The 21,796-nt window shown below is 43.4% G+C and overlaps 1 protein-coding gene across 2 annotated transcripts in view; it reads left to right on the top strand.

Moving 5' to 3' along the window:
- Nucleotides 1–20,465, top strand: part of TOGARAM1 (TOG array regulator of axonemal microtubules 1) — a 37,181-nt gene extending 16,716 nt beyond the window's left edge. The window contains exons 7-21 of one of the 2 annotated variants that reach the window (XM_029078811.2): nucleotides 856–953; nucleotides 2,026–2,178; nucleotides 3,359–3,463; nucleotides 4,729–4,907; nucleotides 6,385–6,553; nucleotides 6,835–6,988; nucleotides 8,642–8,747; nucleotides 9,032–9,267; nucleotides 10,361–10,519; nucleotides 12,289–12,415; nucleotides 14,248–14,366; nucleotides 16,130–16,319; nucleotides 17,448–17,667; nucleotides 18,267–18,353; nucleotides 19,316–20,465. In XM_029078811.2, coding sequence (XP_028934644.2) covers nucleotides 856–953; nucleotides 2,026–2,178; nucleotides 3,359–3,463; nucleotides 4,729–4,907; nucleotides 6,385–6,553; nucleotides 6,835–6,988; nucleotides 8,642–8,747; nucleotides 9,032–9,267; nucleotides 10,361–10,519; nucleotides 12,289–12,415; nucleotides 14,248–14,366; nucleotides 16,130–16,319; nucleotides 17,448–17,667; nucleotides 18,267–18,353; nucleotides 19,316–19,557 — 2,344 coding nt within the window. In that variant the 3' untranslated portion in view covers nucleotides 19,558–20,465. The remainder of the gene's footprint in view (nucleotides 1–855; nucleotides 954–2,025; nucleotides 2,179–3,358; nucleotides 3,464–4,728; nucleotides 4,908–6,384; nucleotides 6,554–6,834; nucleotides 6,989–8,641; nucleotides 8,748–9,031; nucleotides 9,268–10,360; nucleotides 10,520–12,288; nucleotides 12,416–14,247; nucleotides 14,367–16,129; nucleotides 16,320–17,447; nucleotides 17,668–18,266; nucleotides 18,354–19,315) is intronic. The other variant, XM_029078812.2, reaches the window with a different exon arrangement.
- The last annotated feature ends 1,331 nt before the right edge of the window (nucleotides 20,466–21,796 follow it).

Genomic DNA, 21,796 nt, shown 5'->3' with positions numbered 1-21,796 from the left:
CTCAAATCCTCAATCCCAGCATGGCCTACTGGAAAGAGCGCAGGCCTGGGAGTCAGAGGTTGTGGGTCGTAATCCCGGCTCTACCCCGTGTCTGCCGTGTGACCTGGGGCAAGTCACTTAACTTCTCTGGGCCTCAGTTACCTCATCGGTAAAATGGGGAGCAAGACTCTGAGCCCCATGAGGGACGTGGACTGTGTCCAACCCGATTACCTTGTATCTACCCCAGAGCTTAGAACAGTGCTTGGTACATAGGCGCTTAACAAATACCACAATTATTTTTTATTATTATTGCCGTTATTAGTAGTATTAGCCTAGCATTTGTTTTGATCCTTAGAGCATCCAACACCTGCCCTCCAGTTGCCAGTCCTATTGCCACTGTCTGAATTCCCAGGCTGGACCTTTTGAGCTGCTGCTGCCCCTCTAGCCCAGGTCCCAGCCTCTCTCTGGCTCTTGTGCTTTGATTCTGTCTAGGCTTTTCCACATCCTGTATTAGTCCATTCTCCCTTCTGTCCCCAACTCCTGCACCTTAGAAATGCATTGCGCACTAAAGCATTCTTCGGGATACTTAAGAATATCCAGTGTACAGTAAACTGTCACTACAGTGATCTTGGCCAACTATTTGCACCGAAAACCTCCCAGATGCTCCTGGTTTAACTTTCCCAATGGACTGTACCTGAATGCTATAGCCTCTTTCTTTTTTGTGAGCTCATTAAAAAGGGAAATCCATAATTTTGTATGACTTACGAGATCTCCATCAACTCTAAAGGAAGAGAAATAGGGTTTTGTGAAAAATAAGGCATTTGAGAATTATGAAGTGTGAAATGTGCATCTGCTTGATTTTGTTTTGTGATATAGGTCAGATATCTTTCCATTTGGATCCAGATCTTGTCCCACAAGACTCTCTTCCACAAAGAGTAAAAGTCTTCAAGTTGTTGAACAAAACTCCAGTACAGGTATTTTACAACTATTGACTAATAAATATGTTTTATTACCCAAGCACGTGATCCTGTAGAATTGAAGTTAAGGGGCATTAAAGTTTGATGTGTGTCTCCGACGGTTAACTTTCTCTGGTCAGTTGGAATACACAGAAGGACCAGGAAAGAGTGTTGGTAAATATTAAATGAGATTCCTCGTGGAAAAAAATGAAAAATCTGGCTTCTGATTATTAGGAAACCCAGCATTCTTACCATAAATTACCATCTGGAGCAACGACACAGTCTCTTCCGCAGAGATGGTTTATAATTGGTCTCTAAGGTATATCCTTTGGCCAGATTGAAATAATTCAATTTTAGATTATAACGAATTTTTGTCGCTAAATAAAGTAGGACTTTGAAGTCTTTGCCTTCCTACGGCAGTTTAAAAGATTTAGAGTTTTATTTTCATGCCAAACTTGATTTCAGTAGAAATGATGGCAGTGCAAAATATTACCGAAAGGTGTCAGAGCAGTAGAAGCTGAACTAGGTGTGAGCTGACCACCTCTCTTGCTGGTGGTGCAAAGGCTGAAACCAAACCTCTCTCTGCTCTCTTCTGTATTCTCCACTGGGTCAGAGGTCAGCCCCAGGTCCAACTGAGATTAGTTGTCCAGGCTGAAGCTCCAGGTGCATCTTCTGCTGGGCAGCATTTAGAAGCCCAGAAGTGGATTTTTCTGGGGAGGGGAGTGAAGTGGAGGCACCTGTGGGAGAGGCCTGCCCCAGAAATAGAAAAGCAGGCAGTGACTCTCCTTTGTTTAGGCATCAGTGCGAGGAGGCTCTGTGGCCCCAGTGAGCGATACCCAGTGAACCTGAGGGGAGGAAACCTCTCACCCCTCACGTAAATCCTTGAAGGAGGACCGATGGCATCCCTCCGTGGGCTTTCCGTAGCCCATTCTCCTCCTTCAGCGACTGGACCAGCGGGGCTTTCATATAGGTCGGGATTCTAATTCTGTACCAATAGTCTAGAACGAATGAATAAGTAAGGAGACTAGCTTTTGAGGACTCTTTCCCCGTGGTTCTTAAATCTGAGCATTTTCGCTATTTTGTTGTGCAGCAGGTACACCTTCCCATGTGAGCGTAATTGGCCAGCGTATGAACTATGGGTACGGATATAGTGGGTTTGAAGAAGAGAAACTGGGAGAGATTACATCTAGTGTTTCAAAAATTCAGAGCAAAGATCACCAAAGGCATTATAAGCATACCAAAGGTTAGTGAATTTCCGTAGAGGTTTATAGAAGTTATTTGCCATACCTTACCGAAGCAGGAGAGCCTCGTCATCCAGTATGCGGTATCTACAGTCCAATAAAGCTAAAACCTTGGCAATTACAGTGAACCCAAGGCCTTAAGAAGCCGGGCAGAAAAAGGAGACCATTTCTGTAGCTTGGCCAATCCTGAAGCCACATGTGGCTCATTACAGTCAGTCAAAGCTGAGGTAGGAATGAGGAAAATAAGGAAAGCAACTTGGATGGCAGCTTGTTTTTCATTAATCCAGCGAAATTCCAGGTCAGAGTCCAGCACTTCACTGGTGCCAGAAGTGAGGCCGTGGCTATGTTAAGAGTGGGCAGGTTGGAAATGGGAGAGAAAGCCAGTAATTGGCCCTCGAGGTGTGTGGTCATTTCTGGCACACTCCTGCTCCTGTAGGAATGTAGGCTGAGACTGGCAACAAGGAACTATAATTTGGAGGCAAAGGGAATTATTTTCACATCTGTTCTTGGGAAATTTCTCTGGGCGTGTCCTTTCTCTGGCTTTAATAAAATGAGGTGTAGAAACAGGTTTACATTAGTCAATTCTAACTTTCTCTTGGGTTGAGAGTAGGGATGTAGGGGGTAAAGTAGCATTAAAAGTGAAACCATTTGGGCCTTTATAAAGAAAAAAATTAACTTGCATATTGTTTTTTGTGTTCATGAATCCTTGGTCTCTGTAGCCTATAAAGGCTGTCTGGTGTTTAATATAATTTCATCTTGCTTCACAGTGTTTGTCTCCTTTTGATTAGATATTCTTCGAGCCCTTTGAATTCGTTAATTACTGTTAGTGTATACCAATGACAAAATTTTGAATTTGTATGGGGTTTTGTTCTTCCAAAGTGCTTGTATTCCATCCTCACAAAAATCTCGTGAAATAGGAGGAGGTAGGTGATAGCCTCATTTTACAGATGAGGAAACTGAGGCCTAGAGACGTTAAGTGACTTGCCCAAGTTCACAGAGAAAGACAGTTGAACAGTTGGGCCTAGAACCTAGATCTCGGCCTCTCAGACCCATGCATTTTCCACTGGACCGTACTGCCCCTCTATTTACGGTTATATAAACGAGACTGATTGTTTTAAAGAATTGACTGTAGAACACTGGAATAAGCAATTGAAAACTGTCATTTTAAACCCATTTTTGTAGGAGTTGCTGGCTCTTCAGCAAATCTACAGCAGATTTCCAACTGTGACCTCCCATCGGCAAACACCCTGTCAGAAGATTCAGATTCAGTAGTAATTGTTGGAAAAGGTATTGGTTCAAATTATGTGGGGTTTTTCTTGGTATCTTTTATTCTTTAATATGCACGTAAAGCTCGTACAGAAGAAGGGACACTTGAATCGCTTAAACGTTTATTCGGAAAGGTTTCCGAAGTTGATTCACCAATTTAGATGTTTAGCAGAAGTTGATTCACTAATAGCTGCGACCCTCACCTGACCCGTGTCCGCACAGAGCCGATGGACTCATTCATTCATTCATTCATTCATTCATTCATTCATTCATTCATTCATTCATTCATTCATTCAGTCGTATTTATGGAGTGCTTACTTTGTGCAAAGCACTGTACTCTTTTCTGGGGCAAGTGCAGTACAGCAATAAACAGGCACATTCCCTGCCCACAACGAGCTGACAGTCTAGAGGATGTTACCCTTCCCCTCCCTAGCCTGTCTCGCCTTGCGAGCCGCTGCCGTACCTTCGCCCTCCCCCGTGCCAACCTTCAGAGCAGACTCTCAGCTGCTGGGCATGCCCAGTGAGAAAGGTGGCTACGGGTACTATGGCCAAACAGAACGAAAAGGCAGGTGGAAACCTCCGCAACAGTTCTCTCAGTCCCGCCAGGATGGCTTTGCGTGAGGCAAGAGAAGCACATCTTAGTCCCTGAGGCCTCCAGCGACTGTCCTGTCAGTTTGCGTAAGGCGTTTGCTTTTGTTTTAATGGTATTAAAGTGCTCAGTATGTGTCAGGCACTGTACTAAGCACCGGTGTACCTACAAGATGATCGGGTCGTCCACAGTCCCTCACCCATGGGGGGCTCACAGTCTGAGCAGGAGGGAGAGAGAGCAGGTGACTTGTTCTGTGACTGATAGACACAGGGGTAGTGAGGGAGGCAGGGGAAGCGGATGCTAACGCGACGGAGGCTTTACCGGGATCCTGTGAGAGACGAGACTAAAATAGCGGGCATCTGATGTCACTACCGACCCTCCCAAGTCAGCCAGATCAACAGTGCAGTATTAAATCTCATTCTGGATCCCCCAGGGCTGTGTGTGTGTGTTTCTATAAGTAGTGGTTTCTTTTTTGAGATTTTTGAGGCAGTTATAATTACTCTGTCTTTTTCCACCATGGCCCAGGTACAGATTGATACAGGTTTACTAGCATAGTCTGGAATTTGATACCTGTTTCTATGTACCATGGAGATAAAAGAAGAATCAAGAACAATTAGATTATATGAAGAAAATGTTGACTCAGGTTAACAGACTGTGGGGACAAAACATTGAAGTTGTAATACTTTAACTGTTTCAGGTGTTTTTGGAAGCCCAAATGCAGCTGCATTAACAAGCGTCCAGTCAGGAGTAACTTCCTCCGAAAATGGGGATGAATACTGTCTCGGTCAGAGTAGTGAACGGCCAGCAGGAATCTATGGAAGAGCTGTTCAGCAGAATGGTCAATCTTACCTTGATGTTTTTGAGAATGAAAAAGAGGTAAAATGTTGCAGGTTTTGTTGGAATCTGAATTTTGTTTTGTTGTCTGAAACCTGCTTAATATTGATTTAGATACAAATCTCGTTATGTCATGAAGAATTTAGGAAATTGGAAATGGTTGGCTTTTGCCATTAGGGAGACGCGTTGCCTAGGTTGGTAAAACTGTATTTGGTTCACATAATCTTTGCCATTTAGCCTTGTCACTTCCCAGCTTCTGTGGAGGAGTGCACTTTATTTAATAGCTTGCTTTTCCCATCTCCATACCCTGAAATCACGTCCCCGTATTATGTAGTGCGTGCTGAATTCGGAACCCAAGCCGTTAAACCTCTGGGGTTCCATGAGGTAGGTGATTACCAAGAGCATCCCCACTGTATAAATGAGGAAAGTGAAATTAGAGGTACGTCTGTTTGGAGCCAGGATGTTTGGGGGAGAAAATAATCTCCAGAGACACTGCTTTTGTTCCCATTTGCACAAAAAATAACTCACGGCTACAACGCGTTAGAAAAGTGCCTGCGAAACAAAGGTTAAGGAGGCACGCTCCGTTACTTCAAAGCAGTGTGACCTAGTTGAAAGAGCATGGGACAGGGAGTCAGAGGTCCTGGGTTCTAATATCTGCTCTGCCAGTTGCTTGCCGTGTGACTTTGGGCAAGTTACTTAACTTCTCAGTGCCTCAGATTCCCCAACTGTAAAGTGGTGTTTAAATGCCTGTTCTCCCTCCTACTTACCCAGTGAGCACCGTGTGGGACAGGGACGGTGTCCAACCTAATTAACGTATACCTACCCCAGGGCCTTAGAACGGTGTTCAACCCATACTAAGTGCCTAACAAAAGCCATTAAAAAAATAATACTCAGTGGTAGTTAGCGCTTACAGTGTGCAGAGAGCTCACCCCAGCAATCTTCATCCAAGCATGCGTGTTGGAGTAACAGCGAGCACTCAGAGTTTGATAACTTGAAAACAAGGATTTAAGGCAAGTGGTACTAAAACTGATGGAATGTGTTTTTTTGCTTCCCTCAACATGCTGAAGGACCACGTGCTTTGATATGCAACTCTCAATCAGTGGTATTTATTGAGTGCTTACTGTGTGTAGAGCACTGTACTAAGTTTTTGGGAGTGTATGAAAGAGCAGAGTCGGTGGACATGTTCCCTGCCCATAGTAAGCTAACACTCTAGACTGCATGTCAAAATCAGACATAGTTTCCCGATTCTTCAGGTAGCTCGGTAAACAGTAGATTTTTCTCACTAAATACTTTTTAGTTCTGCTGCCAAAGTTCAGAAACACTCAACTGATAATCGTTTTAGCGTGCATTTGCTTCCTGAAATGAAGAAACATACTAATCAGAGGCAGCAATGTAATTTTTAGCAGGTTAGCCTCTTTGCTTTAAATTGATACAAATTGATATCATTTACATTATTTTCATTATTAGCGTATTAGCGTATTTACTTATTTACGTTGAAATCTTTTAACATTTTCTGCAGATTAAGATTTCTCTTTCAAAATCTGCCTATGACAAAATGAGGCAGAAAAAAAAAGAAGAAAACGAAGTGAATCATAAGGAACTTAATGAAGTCAAAGATTATGAAAAGAAAAAACAGAGCCCGTGGGAACGTCTTAAATGCCCTGCAACTGAGAAAACCACAGTGGAAAGTTAGTATTAATTTTCTCAATTTAATGGCCATAGGAAATTGTTAGCTAGATTTAAACTGATTTCATGATTCTGATCTTAAGGTGGTTAATTTGCCCCATACGTTACTTTGCTGAAATCGTATCACACGTTACAGAAGCCCCTCTAGTTAAAGGAAGTACTGTTTTGAGTTTTGTGCAATGTGATTTGCTTTTATTATTTACTTTTAGACCCCTATCGTCTGAGTGAAAAGAATGCTTAATGTAGTTTTCATTAAAGCGTTTAAGATGTACTCTCCTCATAGGTGAAGCTCCTACTGTGACCAGACCCCAGTATAAGGAAAGGATGCCGTCTGTCACACACAGCCCAGAAATTATGGATCCATCCGAGCTCCGACCTTTTTCCAAACCAGAATTGGCCCTGGCAGAAGCCCTGAGACTTTTAGCTGATGACGATTGGTAAGTCAGTGATAGTACCTTCCAATTCCGCTTTTCATCCTTTGGCCGGAGGTTGGTGCGTGTGACTTGTCCTTCCTTCTCCGGTTTGGGAGAAGGGCAGACCAAGCTGTGGAAATACCTTCAGTTCCAGAGACCCAAATGTCGGTAGTGTTGGGGATGCGATCTAGTGACACTTGACTCCCTGAGAGCCACAGAGGCTTTGCCCAGCTGGGCTGCAGCATTCCCTCAGGACTGCCCCAGGTTGTGGGCAACGCTGCCAGTATGGGACATCTGCAGGGAACGAACCTCCACGTACCCGAGAGGGGCCATTGGTAGGGAACTTGCTTATTCTCATAAGACGTTACGTTGTTAATAGCACCTTTCCCATTTGGCCCCCCGCTATTGGACAGAAATCAATTCTTTATTTATTTATTTATTTTTTTGGTAATACAGCAGGGGCATGAAACTTTTGTGTGTGTAACCGTTCGAGCCCATCGCTCAACTCTCGATTCCTCCGTTAACGTGGAGCCACAGATTCACAAGCTAGAATCTAGCAGTGACTGTGTGTCAGAGGACTCGGCTTGATGCAGTTTGGCAGGATTGAATTTTACAGACCCCTCACGATACAGGGTAAACGAGCTGAGTTTCTCCCACCTATTCATGTGCCGGGCCTCCCGTTTTGCCTGACTTCTCCAGTAGAATATATCAAAATATGATTTGGAATCGGGGGGAAAATTATGTCAACGCTAGGCTCGTGGCCCCAGGTTAATCTCTCATTTTGAGGGCTTATCCTTTGTGCATCCACTCTAAGTGTATCTTGGTAGTAGGATAGGAATAAAGTGTCTAAAACTGAAATACATAATTCAGCATTTACAAATAGGAGGAAAAATGGGGAGATTAAAGAAAAAAGGATGTGAAGAAGGTGAAAAATTGAATAAAATCTAAGTGAGGGCTTCATACTTTTCAAGAGGCTATCGTGTTACAAATCATTTGAATTTTTCAAAGAAAATGTATTATCTACAGGTTGGCCATCTTTTGGAGTAAATTTGTAATCATAACTATTGTACTGAGGCTATCGCAATACCCCGAATGTGACGGGATTGCTCGAATGTTTTATAAAGCAAAAATAAAGCTCATCAATAGAGACACAAACATTGAAGTTGAGTACTGAACATCTTCCTGCTCCCTTCAGCCCAGAGCGTCAGGAACTCTCTTTTTCTTCACTCTGGCAACGTCACTCGCCACACGGCGTGAGATATTTGAAGCCAGTAAAATCTCCAGATGTTTTAAACATCTCTCTCTTTTTCTCTACCGCTTTTTGCCACTGTTGGGACATCTGATGGTGGTCAAGCATTTGGCTTTAGCGGGAGGTGTACCATGGTCAGTCAGCCACATGCCTTCAGTCACATTTGGGAAAGAATAAGCTCCGGGTCTTGGGCTGGGCTATTGACACTTCAGTTGTGCAGGGGGGAGGCTTTTGGAAGCCTGGAGAATTCCTCTAATGCAAAATAATTGCCGTTCTCGCGCCTCTTTGGATTTTCAGTCCAAAGTGGCAGGAGACACATCAACAGTTCCAGTCTTCATTGGCTGGACGCGTCCATACCCAATTTTGAAATATAACCCAACTAAAACACTGTGGCTGTGTAGTGTTTTCATTTATTTACTCTTTCTCAGGGAGAAGAAAATTGAGGGGCTGAACTGTATTAGATGCCTGTCTGCTTTCCATTCTAATGTTTTGACTGCCAAACTGCATGAAGCAAGCTTTGCCGTAATTCAAGAGGTAAACCATAATCCTGGGTTGAAAAACTAAGCGATGTACGAACGGTGATGCATTTTTGATAGTTAAGTGGGTTGCATCCATACGCACATTCAAGAAAGCCTGACTGTAGCAGTTATTTTCATTCCATGAAAGTTGAGCATTTTGCGGTCTGCTGGTGGGCCATTTTGATATATTGGGATTTATATTCAAATTAAATGGAGTAGAGTTACATTTTAAGTTTTGCTCACTGTTTAAAGTACGCAATTCTTTCATGTATTTGCGGGTTACGTTTTTTTAATCCTTAGGTGAAGAACTTGCGCTCTGGAGTTTCTCGGGCTGCCGTGGTCTGTTTAGGTGATCTCTTTACTTACTTAAAAAGGGGCATGGATCAAGAGTTAGACGCTACCGTAAAGGTCCTGCTGCACAAGGCCGGAGAATCCAACACGTTCATAAGAGAAGATGTAGATAAAGCGCTGAAGGCTATGGTCAATAATGTAACTCCAGCACGAGCAGTTGCCTCTCTCATCAGTGGAGGCCAAAGGTAACTTTCTAAGAATCTTGAAATATGGGGAAGAAATAACCCTAAAATTGAATTTCCCGTGTCTTTAAGAATGGGTGCGGGGAGAAGCAGATTTCAGGAAGAAACACAAGGTCATTTGGATTATGAGCTTTTTTGTCAACTACCTTGCATAACAAATACCACAAGTGTTATTTTTCCTCTAGCCTTCAAGGGTTAGAGTGGAGGACTTTTAGTGATTTTGCTGGTTTTGAGCAGGGCTTAACCTGTGCCAGGGTTACACATGGGTGCATCTGATGCCCCAATAACTGTGGGCAGAGTCCCACAACCTGTGCTAAGCAAATGTGTCTCCCGCCTTCTTCCATCGTCAAAACCTCTTCCCTCCTCCTTCCTTCCCCCCCGAGGCAGTGGAAGTCAGTGCCCCGGTACGTTTTCTGGGACAAATTAAGTCATGATTCATTCATTCGTCGTCATATTTACTGGGCGCTTACTGTGTGCAGAACACTGTACTAAGCACTTGGGAAAGTAAATACAACAATAAACACTGACATTCCCTGCCTACAACGAGCTTACAGTCTAGGGGGCGGGAGACAGGCATCAATGCAAAAAAATAAAATTACAGATATGTACGTAAGTGCTGTGGGGCTAGGAGGCAGGGAAGAGTAAAAGGGAACAAATCAGGGCAATGCAGAAGCAAGTGGGAGATGGATATTTGGGTTGGCTAATCACCTATCATTTTGTGATTTTTGGGTGCTGGCCTTCTAGGACCTAGACCGGTTCTCCTACATTACACTCCTTCAATCGATGATGGCATTTTTTTGAGTGCAGAGCACTGTACTAAGCACTTGGCAGCATCCAACACGATGGAGTTAGTAGACACGATCCCTGCCTACAAGGAATTTACAGTTTAGAGGAGGAGGGCGTTGCTAAAATGTATTTCATACTGGGGAATTGACAGAGTATTAAGACTATGTACTTAACAGTCCAAAATAAAATGTCAGTGGGAGTCAGTCAAGAGCGGTGACACATTTTTCCACTGCCCAATCTGGGCAGTTGGGCAATGTAAGAGGTCTTAATCTCATGAATTTTGTTTGCCTGTACCATTTACCTCTTCTAGTCATTTACACATAGCAGTAAGAAGATGTACAGCCCAGCACTTATCCGATGTGGTGGAACAGATGGAATCGGCACGCATTTTGTCTGGAACTAAGGATATGGCTGACCGGTTATTGCCCACTGCAGCTAAGTTTGCACAGGACAGCTCACAAGAAACCAGGTGCTAATAATCAGCTTGCTTCTCCAGACCAGTACCTCACACCCTTGGTAGCCCCAGACAGAGACCAGCCGGTCTCCCCTCCCTCCTTTACTCCCTTTTTAAAGCAGGCATGGACCAGTGGCCACCTGCTTGCCCTCATCCTCGGGTAGCTCACCTTGATTAAGGAGACACTACAAGGGAGTACAGGGCAGTGGTATCTGCAGGCATTTCTGTTAGCCCTAGAGTGTGGACCCACTGACCACTGTCTGCCACTAAATAGGGTTATAGCTTTCCAGATTCACCCTACAGTCAGCGGCATTTATTGGCTGCCCACCAGGAGCAAAGCACTGTATTGGTACTTGAGAAACTACAACAGAAACCAAACACGTATCCTCCCCACAGGGAATTTTCAGTCTAATGGGGGAGATGGACGGGAACAGGAGGAAGAGCAAGGATCATATAGGGGTAGAGCAAAAATGCCAGAATGACGTTTTAGGGAAATTCAGAAAAATAATCGAATGTCAATTGATGAGTGACTATGGGGTGGATGTGCCGTAGGGTGTCAGCAGTCAATAGGAGGAGTTTTCCTGAAGGATGTGGTGTCTGGGCAGGGCTGAGGCGTGGCCTGTTGGGTGGATCAGGGAGAGGGAGGGTAGGGCAACCTTTTGAACAAGGAGTTGGAGGCTGGTGAGTTGAGAGAAGGGTACAGTTAGGTGACCTTGGGAGGAGAGAAAAGTGGGAGTTGGGAAGTAGCAAAGTAAAGAAAGCAAATGTGCAAAAAGGAGGAAGCTGGTGGAAAAAGCTTTAGAACCAATGAGATTAAATTTTTGCTTAATGTGAAGTTAGCTGAGTAGCTGCTAGAGGATTTTAAGGACTAGGGGGTTTGTGTCGACTGATGTTTCTGGAAGACGATCCAAGCAGCACTGTGGAGGATGGACTGGAGGAGCGGAGCCCGAAGTCTAGGAGACCAGTGAGAAGACCAGTGTGATATCAAGGGCGCTAACCGGGATCAGAGCTGTTTGGGTGGGGAGGAGGGGACAGGTTCAGGAAAGAACTCGCAGGATATAATAGTAGTCGATTGAACATAAGATTGAATGTATCACGGAAAGACTGATAACTGGAGGAGGACAGTTAGAGTGAGCCTTCTAGGATAGGGAGGATGGGGTCCTATAGATTCAGTTGGGGACACTTAGAAGGAAGGGAGGGTGTAGGAGGGAAGGTGAGCAACGTTGAGTGAAAAGTGCCGACAGGACATCTAAACGGAGGCCAGAAGAAAATGGGCGCTTGAATAGCAGGAGAGAGTTCCACGATAGAGGGATGGTAACAACCTATGCTAGTTGGCGCACTTTCCAAGACAGTTGAGTGGCTATTGAGCAGAGCAGGGAATTCAGAACAGAGCCTCACGGGCCTCCCACAGGGGAGGGATTGAGAGCCGGGAGGGGAGCGATTGGAAAGTAAGGCTAAAGGTGGATGAGTTTCCCCTCTCTGCCCCTTGTTGAGATTTTTCTCCATCAACCTAAAACTATCTACTCTTCCTATGTAGGGGAGAGAATCGGGTTCAGTATTATTAGGACAGTGTATCCAGAACTGATGTTGACACTGTTTATAATTCTGAAATTACCCAGTAGTGAAGTAGATTCTTTCTGACTCATTTAGATTGCTGTGATTGATTTTTCTGAAAGCTAACATCTAAACTTCATGCAAAAATTGTCCATATAAAATAATTGTATTTAAGCCGACTGTTTGACATTGAAAGCCTAAATGATTCCATTACTCTTCTAACGTTGTAGGTACTATGGTAGAAAAATACTTTTCTTCCTGATGTCTCATTCTAACTTTGACAAAATGCTTGAAAAGCATGTCCCGTCCAAAGATTTGCCTTATATTAAGGACTCTGTTAAAAATTTACGTCAGAAGGTACGTGGACATTTTTGAATATACCAGTTAACTGAAGTTAGGGAGGAAATGGAAACTCGGGGTTTTGAAAGTATTTCCTCCTGTGTGTGGTTAGGGCTTGAAATAATTACGGTCTTGACTGTTTTGTTAGTCATTTCAATCACCTACTTAAGGGATTTTTGAGGTACGGCTACGTCTTTTCCGTTTCCCGGGATAGTTTTTCACTGAGCTGCTCCTGGGCATTGAACCAATAGTTTTTGGAAGATTTCTAACTTAGTATAGCCACGTGTCTGCTGTGTGACCTTGAGTGAATCACTCAACTCCTCTGTGCCTCAGTTACCTCATCTGTAAAATGGGGATCAAGATTGGGAGCCCCATGAGGGAAACGGACTGTGTCCGACCTGATTACCTCATATCTACCCCAGAGCTTAGAACGGTGCTTGGCACATAGTAAGCGCTCAACAGATACCGTAATAATGATTATTATTACTATTATTATAACAACATAAGGAGAAGCAGTAGAGCCTAGTGCCAAGAATATGGGACTGAGAATCAGGAGACCTTGTACACGCTTAGTAAATACCAACAGCGCAGTTACTTTAGGAACTGCTCTTTGTTCACAAGAATTCAAATCAAAATGCACTCTTCTGTCAGTCGATCAGTGGTATTTACTGAGCACTTCCTTTGGGCAGACCCCTGTGCTAAGCTCTTGGGAGAACCCAGTACAGTTAGATGCAATCCCTACTCCCTGGAAACTTAAGACCTTGCAGGGGAGCCTGACGTTAAAATGTCCAATAAGGGAAGCAACCGGGTATGCGGATGGGTGCGTAAGTAGGGTTGGGGTGGGGATGGGACTGAGGGCATGGGAGAAGCAGTCTTCCGCCGTCGAGTCGTCTCCGACCCGTAGCGACACCGTGGCCGCATCTCTCCCAGACCACCCCACCTCCATCTGCAATCGTTCTGATAGTATGTCCATGGAGTAAAAATCGGAAGCGGTTTACCATTACCTCCTTCCGCGCAGTCAACTTGAGTCTCCGCCCTCGACTCTCTCCCGTGCCGCCGCTGCCCAGCACGGGTGAGTTTTGACTTGTAGCAGATTGCCTTCCCCTCGCCAGCCGCTGCCCAAGCTAGGAATGGGGAGGCCTCTGCTTGAGTCTCCCTCCCGTAGTCAAGACTTGGTAGAGTACTGACTGGAAACTCTCCAGGTGCAATCCTGAGAGGGAGGGAGAAGCAGTAGGGAAGGAAAATCGGGTGCATGGGTGAAATGGTCGTCCGGGAAGGCTTCCTGGAGGAGATATGATTTCAGGGAGGCTTCGAAGAAGGGGGAGAGCTCCCGTCTTTTGGGTGAGAGCTGCAGCTTTAGTGATGTGCTTCCTTGAGCTGCCCCAAGAGTAGCTGTCCAAAATCAATACCCTTTTAAAGCTTTAATAGAACTTGGAAAATCAAAAGTAATAAGCTGAAAGAAATACGTCTGTCTCTCCCTCTAGACTGTCAGCCCACTGTGGGCAGGGACTGTGATATATCGTAATAATAATAGTAATTATGGTAATCATTAAGCACTTGCTATGTGCCAAATACTCTTCTGAGCACCGAACTCTCCAAAGCGCTCTCCCAGGATGTCTGGGAGAAGTCTTGTGCACACGCACTGTACACCCATTGTACTCTCCCAAGCGTTTAGTGCAGTGCTCTACCCACAGTAAGCGCTCAATACATATGATTGAGAGATTGGTCATTATCCCCCATTTACTTGGAATATTTTCCGATTTTTGACGACGACTGCTTCCTGTGCTTCCTTTGCCTGTTGCCACCAACGCACATCCTGACTCGGTGATATTTTTCTTTACCTCTACTAGGGCCTAGGGGAGATGCCCCTCGAGACTCCGTCCGCTAAAGGGCGACGCTCTCACACAGGCAGTGTTGGAAGAACGAGGTCGTCGTCCATTTCTAGGGATGCGCCCACGCTGACCGAAAGGTACGGTTATTCGATAGATGGTGCAGCTCGAGTAATTACTCCCTTGTGGGGAAGGCTTTCCCCCCGACGGTTTCTTGACCTGCCCCAGGAGTACCGGTTCGAATTAAATACCATTTAAAAGTTTTGGTGAAAGAAACTCTGAGCGTCTAAAGTGATTATATTTAATTAGGTAATTATATATTCACAGCAAACTTGCTGTTACCATGCGGATGGTTAATTCCCTGGATGATGGTAATTGGAGTGTCTCTTGGATATTGTGAATGTTCACTGTGTCCTCCCTTTTGCAAATTATTCATTTGAAATAAGCACCATTTAATGCAAAGAGGTTTGGATTTGATGTTTATGTGGGGGCTTATTTTTATTATGTCTATCATTTGAAAAGGTGATACTGTTTAAAAACTATTCAAGATTATATTTAAGTGATTTTTTAGAGGATAACTGAACTGTCGACTTTGTCAAATGATAGGGCTAGAGCATACACGTTCAGTTCTACTTTTGAATAGACACTGTTTTTAAAGGAAGTTTCCTAATTGTGATAGGAATTTTTCTTTTGTTATAGCGACTAGAATTTGTTGAGTAGAGGAGGCCAGAAGAAGCAATGGGGAGCCCAATATATATTGTGGAATTTGTTAAGCACCTACTGTGGTGCCAAACATTGTACTAAACGCTGGGGAGGATACAAAATAATCAGGTCCCACACGGGGCTCACCATCTATGTAGGAGGGAGAACCAGGAGGAGCACCGGCCAGGAAGTCAGAGGAGCTGGATTCTAATTCTGACTCTCTCTTTTGCCTTCCTCCTTGACTGAGCTTAGATCTGTGACCTTTGGAGATTTGATAGTACCCCCACCCCCATGGCACTAATGTACATATCTTTAAATTATATATTATAAATAATTTTTATTAATGTCTGTCTTCCCCTCGAGACTAAGATCATATGGGCAGGGAACGTGTCCACTAATTGTTATGGCGTACTCTCCCAAGCGCTTAGTAGAGTGCCCTGCACATAGTGCTCAAATGCCATTGGGCAAGTCACTTAATTTCTCCGTGCCTCAGTTTCTTCAGCTGTAAAATGGGGATTTAATACTTGTTAGACAGTGGGACAGGGACTGTCAGACCTCATTATATCGTATCTACCCCAGCACTTATTACACTTGGGCCAAAATAAGTGCTTAGCAAATAGCTCAGTCATTATTACCAAAATGAAAGGAATTCCCTAGTCGGGCTACAGATGTCCTCTCTAGCTTGGGGAACCCAGTGAGAGGAGTAAATGGCAACATGGCTTAGGGGAGGAGAGGCCGGGCGGCCGGATGACCCAGCTGGATGATGGAGGGCCCAAGCAGGAGAGGAAGAACTGGGTCAATGGCAGGCAGGAAGGGAAAGGCATGAGGAACCACTTGTTCATTTATTTGGCTGAATAACTTTATCTGGAATCAGAGCAGGAAAAGTGGAGCCTGTTGACATCACAGTGCCACTGCAGACTTGACTGATTTTTGTGCAGTTTCTTTGAAAAGTACTATCTTCTGGGCTTACTGTCACAGTGTTAGAGATATAACCTATCCCAATTATTACATAAGTCTCTAGGTACTCTAGTAAAACCTGATGAAACTTAAGATTGAAGGAGATTTCTATTTCGAAGTCCCTAGAGAGTAAGGAAGTAAGCAAAGAAAGATTGAGAATGTAGTCTTCATTGGTAGCCAAAATAAAATCCGTTAGCATGTTGCTTTTAAGAGTTTAATGTATTATAATTTTGTTTTCTCATAGAGAGTTTACAGAAGTGCGTGAAATTTCAAGAAAACCAGTTCCCCGTAATTCTCTAGAAAGCGCTGAGTATCTTAAGGACATAACCGGTTTACTAAATGCAAAAGACTTCCGTGATCGAATTAATGGAATAAAACAACTCTTATCGGATGCAGAGAATAACCAAGAACTTGTTGTTGGAAACATTGTGAAGGTAATAATGACATGCAAAAAATATGAGACCAGTAAGTAGTCTGTGAATAAAGGACTGAATCACTTTAGGGTATGTAGTAAAGACGCCCCCGTCCCCCAGAGCTAATGAAAGAATGAGGTTATGAAGGCTTGTCAGAACGAAATCGGTAGTAGGGGTAAGACAAGCAAATAAGGAATGAAGACAGTACCAGAGGCTGTGTGACTTATGCAGCTTGTATGTTCTTGGTATGTTAGAATGGAACTACCGTGAAACTTCCTCCCATTTCAGATAAATTTTCGAAATGGAGACTACATTTAGATATCGACTTCCATTGAGGTGACAACCAAGTGGAATGAGCACAGAAACTCCTCAGGAGACCCACGGCGTAGGCTCGTTTCCAACAGTTACCTCTTGGGTGAACTTGGGCAAGTCACTTTGGTGTGCCCACGGTGCAATCAAACTGATAAACGTTCTCATCGACAGCTTTAATATATGTGTTTTGGTACTCCCTCAGCTACCTAGAAACCTTCCATTTTAAACTCTTCCTTAAACTAATTTTTTATGTTAGTCACCATATTAACAATCATAATGTTCTTGAGAAACATCCCTCCTCAAAAATGTAAACTCACTGTGGACTGAGAACATGCCTACCAACTCTGTTATATTGTACTCACTCAAGCACTTAGTACAGTGCTCTGCACACAGTAAGCACTCAACGGATGCCATTGATTGATTGAACGAAGAGTCTGGTTAAAGACTAGGCAGGATGCTCTTTGTGGGCAGGGAATGTACTATGTTGTATTGGACTCTCCCAAGCATTTAGTACAGAGATCTGCGTACGATAGGTACTTAATAAATTCTGTTAATGGACCGATAAAGAATTCAATGATCCCCAGTCACTTGAACAGTCTTAAATTGCCCACCTCAGGTGGATGATAATGTCTTATGCCTCCAGAAGGCTGATGAAAAAGATTACATTCTTCTGCAAACTATGAGATTTTATTAACCATGCCTTATGCACAAATAAGATAATACGCGTACTAGCGAGCAGGGTGGGACTTCCTGTTCAGTGTCATGGTGGAAGAATGTGAGTTCTTAAAGTAATGTGAAAGAAAATGATGGTGTTACCTTCACTCCCTGTATTTTTAGATCTTTGATGCTTTTAAATCTCGCCTTCATGACTCCAACAGTAAAGTAAACCTAGTGGCTCTGGAAACGATGCATAAAATGATTCCTTTGCTCAAGGATAATTTATCACCGGTTATCAACATGTTAATCCCAGCGATAGTGGACAACAACCTGAATTCCAAGAATCCGGGGATCTATGCTGCTACTACAAATGTCATTCAAGCTTTGAGTCAGCATTTAGGTAAGAGGTTTCCCTTTGACCAGAGAGGCACGTTACCTCACTTACAGTTGTTTGAAAATGTTATACCTTTGCTCACATTTTCTTAACATTACACCCCAAATAGGAAGTGCTTTAATTCTTCCCTTTCCACTGAGCCACTTTGGCACTGTAGTAATTCTCCATCTATACCCCACCCTGCCCAGAACCCCCACCACCACCAAGTAATTTCAGTTCCAGTTGTCATTTCCCAACTGCCATAGATGGGAGAACATTGATTTTTAAAACACAAGGGCACCCTCAAGATTTTTCAGTATAATTGGTTGTTATGAAGAAACAATCCTATGCAAGCATGAATTGAAATTCTAGAAATGCAAAATATCTTTAAATGCATTCTAAGTGAAATGCACTGATTTAAACTTTTCTTTTTGTAAAGTAACTTTAGACTGTGAACCCATCGTTGGGTAGGGATTGTCTCTATCTGTTGCCGAATTGTACATTCCAAGCGTGTAGTACAGTGCTCTGCGCCCAGTAAGTGCTCAATAAATACGACTGAATATATGAATCCATTTTCTTGAGGTTGTAAGCCTGCTTACTGAAAATATATCTCCTTTATCATTTAGATAATTACTTGCTTCTGCAGCCATTCTGCACCAAAGCCCAGTTTTTAAATGGAAAAGCAAAACAAGATATGACGGAAAAGCTTGCTGGTAAACATTTTTGACTGAAGTTGCTTTTGTTTTCTCCCAGTCTTAATAGCCAACACATTATTTGGGATACTGGTTGTGACTTACTGTGGTTTTACGAAAGCTACCCGATCGTGTCTGCGCTTTTTATCTGTGCACTTGAATACCAGAAGTCCTTTTAGGACCAGTGAATAAAACATTGTGTTAAGCATTGAGGGAATCTGTCAAAAAAGAAAAAAAAAAAAGTCCATTAAGAACAAAGGCCTCATGTTCTAATATGTGTGACTTTGGGCAAGTCACAATTTCTCTGCGCCTCAGCTACCTTATCTGGAAAATGGGGATTATGACTGAGCCCCAAGTGGGACAACCTGATAACCTTGTATCTACCTCAGTGCTTAGAACAGTGCTTGGCACATATTAAGCGCTTAACAAATTCCACCGTTATCATTATTAATATGGGAAAGGAACAGGTGGACGATCAGCAAGAAGAATGATCGGCAAAGTGAGAATGATCGGCAAAGTGTTCTCCTGTGTCCACGAGCAAGCTGTCAACTCTCTTTGAACAAAAGACACATGAGCAGAAATAGACAGGAGGAACTGAAACTTATTTCAGAAAAAGGGGCAGCGTCCCTCAGATGATTTTTCTTTACAGCTAGCCGACAGAGCAGATACACTGCCTGTAAGGTTTGTCTATCAAACGATTTTGTTTATTACTCTTCTACCCCCAATTCGTGTTGTGGCCAAGTATTACCGTGATGAGGTTTCTCGATGTATGACCTAAATTGAAAGCCCTAACTCAAGATTTCCTGATTTTGATGGATTTTCCTGACATTTAGAACTTAATAACTCTCCCTCAAAGTTAGGGTTGATGGCTAAACTTAATGAAAAAGATGTAGATGATTTTAAGGCATTAAGATAATGGAACTGAGCTTGATGAAGAGTGTGTGTATACATGAGAGAGAGACTTACTATTTCTGTCGTTTCAGATCTCGTTACAGAATTGCATCAACGGAAGCCTCATGCCATAGAACAGAAAGTCCTGGTTGTCCTATGGCACCTGTTAGGGAACCTGACAAACAGCGGAGCTGGAGGCAACATCCGAACAGCCACGGCGAAATTATCAAAAGCACTTTTTGCACAGATGGGTCCAAATCTGTTAAGCCAGGCTGCTTCTCAGCCACCACATATCAAAAAGAGTTTAGAAGAATTGCTTGACCTGACACCTTGAAATGAATTCCTCTATTTTTACCAATGTGAGACAAACTAAAAACTGTTTACATGAGGTCAAACGGAACAATTTTAAAGTTACATCTTTCACTGTGCCTGCACTTTCATTTAGAAAACTAACTAGAATGGCTGCTTCGACATTTAGAATGGCACATCTCTTATATTAGCACTCTTGATACACACTGACACACCAAATCAGTATAATATTCGTGACTTCTCTCTCTTGTTTGAGACTGCATGGAATGAATCAAACTTTAACATTTTTAAAGAAAATCCTGCTCATTTGCACTCTTCTGTGGAAACTACAGTATGTTCCCCTATATGTACAATTAGATATGAAATTTGTAATTAAAAATATACTTTTTATTATGTAATCATGTTCTGACATGTCTCATTACTTAGCCTTATTTAATTAATGAAAGTGGAAGGAAATTAGTTGGAATTCTACTGAGAACAGGGATTTGTGTGCTACTTGTAAAGAAAAAATGTATTTTTGAAATCATCCTGCTAATATGATTGGGCAGAATTACCTTGCTGTTGCTGCTATGTTGATGTAATATATTTGATTAACTGTTTGGCATAATCATTCATCCAATGTAAATGGTCTAAAGGCTACAATGAAAGATGATGACCGTAATTTCTAAATAAATTTTAAAAAGATTTTAAAGTAACAGATTTAGGAGAAAAGTGTAGAATAATGACATCCATATTTATGTGTGAGAACATTACATTTTCCTCTGTCCAGCCATTTGAAGAGGTGTTATTTCTCCGCCCAGTTGTGTAATTCTCAACAATAATAGTGCCAGGTCTTCTATAGCTTTTCTCAGAGTCCTCCAGCTACAAGTACTGTATGCATTTTAAAAAAGGAAAAGGAATGTTATAAAAAAAATAAAAGGATTTATTTCTGTAGCTGTGTGAGAGGTGTCCTGTTTCTCCATTTACCTACGTAAAAAAGAGTGAGTGAAGCACCCTTGACGATAGTTCCTTGTCACTTTCACCCGACCGACTCAGTCTGTTCTGGGTTTGCATCAGTAAAATCAACAACATAAGGTATATTTTCAGTGACCGTGTAAGTCACTGATGGCCTTGAGTGCAGCTTGGGACTCCTCTGTACTTCGCTCCCGCCGTCAGTTATGAGCCTAAAATAATTTGCAGTGAAAACTCTATTCCATTTACTGCAGTCAAGCAACAGGACAGCAGTGAGCATGGCTTTTAGGAATGTTTAAGTCAATTTTAAGTCATAGGAAAAGGCAGCAGAAACAAATTCATTGATCATCTAAAGCCCATTTCCCCCCCATTAGTCTCCAGCCCCTTTAAGCGCTTGATACCAACTCCAGACCCACAGCACTTAGGTAAAAGGAGCCTGTCTCCCCTAGCAGACTGTGAGTTCCTTGTGGGGAGGAATTGCAGCTACCAACTCTGCTGCACTCCTCCAAGCGCTTAGTACAGTGCTCTGCACGCAGTAAGTCCTCTATAAATACCACCGGTTGGTCGACGGTGCCAGGGATCGGCTCCTTTGGGGCCTAAACTGCGCTTTGCTGCAAATGGAGGTCCGAGTCAGCAGCTCTCTTACATGGGGTTCAGTCTAAAGAGAACAGATCCACTTAGATGAAGAAACTGAGGCACTGACAAGTTAAGTGACTTGCATAAGGTCACCCAAGCGGTCAAGTGGCCAAACTGTGAACAATAATGATGGTATTTATTAAACGCTTACTATGGGCCGGGCACTTTCAGTAGGCGCTGGGGTGGATACGACCAAATCAGGTTGGACACGGTCCCTGTCCCCTCTGTGGCTCACAGTCTCAATCCCCATTTTACAGATGGGGTAACTGAGGAACGGTGAAGTGACTCGTCCAAGGTCACCCAGCAGACAAGCGGTGGAGTAGTGGAGAAACTGCGTGGCTCAGTGGAAGGGGCCCGGCCTTGGGAGTCAGAGGTCATGGGTTCCGCCACTTGTCAGCTGTGTGACTGTGGGCAAGTCACTTCACTTCTCTGTGCCTCAGTTGTCTCATCTGGAAAATGGGGATTAACTGTGAGCCTCACGGGGGACCACCTGATGACCCTGTATCTCCCCCAGCGCTTAGAACAGCACTCTGCACATAGTAAGCGCTTAACAAATACCAACCTTATTATTAGAACCCGCGACTCCCTGACTCCCAGGCCCGGGCTCCGGCCGTCCTCCTGGCGTCCAGTCCAGTGTGCACCAAACGGCCTTCCCTTTGAGCAGCAGGTGAGCGCCG

Source organism: Ornithorhynchus anatinus, chromosome 14 (assembly GCF_004115215.2).
Source record: "Ornithorhynchus anatinus isolate Pmale09 chromosome 14, mOrnAna1.pri.v4, whole genome shotgun sequence".
NCBI classification, from domain to species: Eukaryota; Metazoa; Chordata; class Mammalia; order Monotremata; family Ornithorhynchidae; genus Ornithorhynchus; species Ornithorhynchus anatinus.
This window is presented reverse-complemented; position numbering and strand designations above follow the sequence as displayed.